At 38.6% G+C, this 4,258-nt stretch overlaps 1 protein-coding gene across 1 annotated transcript; it reads right to left on the bottom strand.

Annotated features, from left to right (window-relative positions):
• Nucleotides 1-2,182: 2,182 nt before the first annotated feature.
• LOC103449061 (protein ENHANCED DISEASE RESISTANCE 2-like) lies at nt 2,183-3,354 on the bottom strand. The gene has a single exon (XM_008388336.4). It carries the CDS (start codon nt 3,258-3,260, stop codon nt 2,349-2,351), a length of 912 nt encoding a protein of 303 aa, XP_008386558.3. The 5' UTR covers nt 3,261-3,354; the 3' UTR covers nt 2,183-2,348.
• Between the last annotated feature and the right edge of the window lie 904 nt (nt 3,355-4,258).

Below are 4,258 nucleotides of genomic sequence, written 5' to 3'. Positions count from 1 at the left end.
CTGATGAAATTTTTATAATTGCTATATCTTCTCAATATAAGGTAAAGTTTGCATTTCACCCCATTTCCAAATTAATTCATGATTTTTGGGATATTTTGATAGAAATATCGACAGTTTCGTGAATATTTTAAACACTAGAAACACTAAATGTTTCAATTTAAAACTAATTTAAATTAAGGGGTAACAACTTAAATTAGAAAAGTATTAAGGAGAAAATGATTCGAACTCGGACATATTGTACATCACATTGGTTTATAAATTATAATCAACAAAAATATAAGGATTTTATCAACCAAAAAACAAGAAGAATATCGTGACAAGACGAGTTAAAAAAACCAAAAAAAAATGGTACAACTAAGGTTTTATTTGTTCGTCATCGATAGAAACTTTATGTTGAATGAAAAAACGATGATGCTGACACAAGATTCTGACATTTGAGTCCACAATTGCTTTCAGCGGTGGGAAGGGAGACCCTCAGCCACTTTATAATTGGCCGAAAGGTCCTAATCGGGAACACATTAACCTCTTATTTCATTTGGGTAAAAGGTACTACCACAGTAGGCTAGGAACTTCAGCAAGCTGGGCTAAGGCATGCCGCCTTCTTACCCACCAACCCCAACCCCACATCAAGAAGTTATTAGGTCTCATTCGGAAGAGAGAAACCGATAAATCTTGTTCGGATGCTTGTTACAGTTTTCACATTGAATCAAATGGCATTAAACTTTTCAAGGTGTTGTGTTTTTGTGATAAGTATCTGTTGGAGAGGCAAATTTCGAGTATTTCAATTTTCCACCAACAAAGTAATCTTGTAACCATGTTGAGAAGTCCACAATATCATCTTTGCTCGCTGTCAATGAGGAAGGAAGGAGACATGCAATAAAACACCCTGACACTCAAGTTAATGTTTGTTCAAGATGCTTGTAAAACATAAAACAATCTCACACCTCTCCTTTTCCCCCAACCCCCTATGCTAGTGGGATTATTAACCTTTTATTGGCATTCAAGTAATTGGGCTCCAAGTCCCACTTTCCTTCTATTTCTCCATGTTTGACATCCTAGTGGGTTGCTTAGTGGAGTAATTTTTCTACTCCCACATTATCTTACATATGAGAAATAAACGACGGAAGTTATACTATAATTATATCCTAGTTCTCTGCCGCTTCAAGACAATACTGCGTCTAATCCCATAATGTCGAGATATCTCTCAAGTGATCCACCACCATCTATTGGACACCTACTAAACTAAGCAACTATTGAACATATAAGGACAATAGGTCCTATGTCTTGGTTCTAAAGAAACCAACAAGATCCTCTCAGGATCTTTTTAGTGAGGATCTTGGAGATCCGTGAATCGTGTCCATTCATCATACATTCTGCGATCAGTTATTGTCAAATACTGTTTGTGTTTAATTTTAAATAAAATTTTTTTAAATAATTTCTAATCACACGATGTACGATGAACGGACACGATTCATGGATCCTCGGGATCCTCACGAAGAGGATCTGGCGAGAATCCGGATTCCTAAAGAAATATCTTCATAGTGTCTAATTCTTGAAGGATTATCTTCCCTCCTCATCTCTTTCTCCTTTCATCCCCTTCTATTTAAGCTATTGCAGACACATCTACATCTTGTTTTGAATTTTTTATATAAAGAATAAAACGAAAAAGAAAAAAAAAAGTGAGACGAAAGAATGGAAGGTGATGATAATAGAGGAGCAGAAAATCCTAATCCCTAATTCTTGGGGATGAGGTCTATTTTTACTTCTAAATTCTATAAATTAACGCAATGTACAATATATCGCTGAATCATTTGCAATGGAATAGACTTGTCACAATCACACTACCAAACAAGGCTTTAGGGTACAATGTACTACCACAAATAATGTCATTACACAAAAAACGACATATCTTCGTTTAAAAGTGTAGCTAAGACCGATTTTGATAAAAATAAAAATAAAAAAAATAAAAATTTGGAACCACTTGAAATCCTAATGCTTAGTAGGCATGCCGCATGCTACATTTGTGCTTTCTGTGACGTATTTACCGTTACCATATCCCACTACCAAAATCTCTACATACTCGCCCCACTATTTATTATCATTAAACAAGTTTAAATATTGAAATTTATGTTTTTCATATTAATCCAGAAACCTAAAAAACATGTGGAAAGTGAAAAATCAGTTGCATTGTAATTTGTTGTTGCGATTTCAATTTTATTATCTACACATCAATCCCCATGAAAAAAGGGATGAACCCACCAAGTGAAAATTACAATTAACAACAAACAATAATTAAACGTTTTTTTAAATAAAAAAAAACAAAAAAAAGCTACGGCCGGTTAAGATTCTCAATCGTCGTCGTCATCGTCGCCGGACTTATGATGATTCAACATCGACGCAAAACTCAATCCACGCGCTACGATCTGCGGCGCGTCCACGACCGTTGCCGACGACATCTCCATCTGGCATACCCTAACCGCGCCGACTAACTTTTCTGGCAGCTCATCCTCCGCATGCGCCTCCACAACAAACCCCATGTCTATCGCCACGCTCGTCACGTACCTCAATGCGAGTCGTAAAATGGCCTTCGCGATCCCCGAGCTCGCGATATCGACGTCAATCTCGAGGTAGTTGGGTCCTCTGTGGTAATTACACGTCAGCGCCTTCCCCAGCAAACACGCACTGTAATTCCCCACCGTCTTCACGACGATCCACGGCCCCTTCACGATCCGGTTCACGATCTTGAACCGCTGATTCCGGAACGCGTCGTCGCCGTGGATGAACCGGTAGAGGAGAGAGCCGGCGGGGATTGGATCCTCCGCCGCGAAGTAGAAAACCGCGCTGTGCTGGTCCTTGCCGGGAATCTGGAGATTCACGGCGAAAATGAAGCTCTTCATCGACTTCCCTTGCGACTGAGCCTTCCGCAGCGCGTTGGCCACGCGATTATCGGGGCGGGCGAGTACGTTATCGAGTTTCGTGCTGGATCTGAGCCAGTCGGTGCCGCACGGCTGGAGTAGGTAGTCGCCGGCGGGGCCTTTTTGTTTATTCGACAAGTATTTCTTGGTGCGGAGGGAGAATAGGTCGCCGGGAGGGGACGCCCAGCCGTTGGTTCCGGTGGTGAGGTCCACGTGGCGCAAGGATCCGCCGTGGACGGACTCGGAGATCCAGTCGGCGGTGGAGGTTGTAGAATCCTCCGATTCGGAGCATTTTCCTGCGTGGTCGGCGACGGAGCTCCGGTGCTTTTGCTTTGTTGGACACATGATGGCAGTGGTGCTTCTCTACTCGTCTCTCTGTTATTTTGGTTTCGCACTACGACTCTCTCCTGTTTAGAAGCGAGCGCCTCAGTTGTCGAGGCCACCGCGGTGTATAATAGCGAGGGAAACACAAGTGCCCTTTGTTTTTGGAGAAAACTACGAGACTGCCATCGTTTCTGAGACAGCTAATTTTGTGTATTTATTTCTATTTGATTATTCATCGCATCTGGGACAGATAATTTACACGGCTCATATATTATTTTGTTCTTTTTTTTCCTCTGCTTTTTCGGAAAGCAAGTAATGCTGGTTGTATGTAGTGTGTTTATTTCCTTCTTCTCAAGAGATACTAAGAACTTTTTATACTCTCTGTTATTTTAATTTAGCATTAATTCTCGTATCAACATCATAAAATATTATATAAAAAACATGAAATGACTAAAGTTCATGAACAGTTCCACTTTTTAGAGAGTCTGTTCTCAAATTCTCTTTTCTACAAATTAAAATAAATTTATTTTATAAGAAATGATATTCATAACTTCAAGTTTTAACCCTACATCAAAAAGGGCTAGAAGATCTCAAAAATATTAACTTTAAAATTATAGTAAAAAAATACCACATTATAAAAACAATTTAATTGTTTATTTTTCATTTTTAACCATTAATTCACATTTTTATTTTCTTTTTATCATCATAACATGTTCAGATGGATTTATAATTTGGCATGCGAGATCAAATCTTCTTCACCCAAAATAAGTGTGGCGTCTCTATGACCCCAATATGTGTTTAACACATATTGAATTTATGACAACAAAATTAAAAAAAAATTAAAATAATATATATGTATCAGTTATTTATTGGGTCACAGAAAGATCACACATTTTTTTAGTGTAGGAGATTTGATCTCTGCTTAAACCTTCCATTTACTATTGGAAAAAAAAAACACACTCGTACACTCACTTTTATACATGCCTTGGATTAAATAAATCCGCATGTAGCAAATCAAA

The sequence above is a fragment of the Malus domestica genome, chromosome 08 (assembly GCF_042453785.1).
Source record: "Malus domestica chromosome 08, GDT2T_hap1".
NCBI classification, from domain to species: Eukaryota; Viridiplantae; Streptophyta; class Magnoliopsida; order Rosales; family Rosaceae; genus Malus; species Malus domestica.
This window is presented reverse-complemented; position numbering and strand designations above follow the sequence as displayed.

What these genes read in the sequence shown, in the direction of transcription:
- LOC103449061 (XM_008388336.4), bottom strand. Translation starts at nt 3,260, where the DNA reads ATGTGTCCAACAAAGCAAAAGCACCGGAGCTCCGTCGCCGACCACGCA.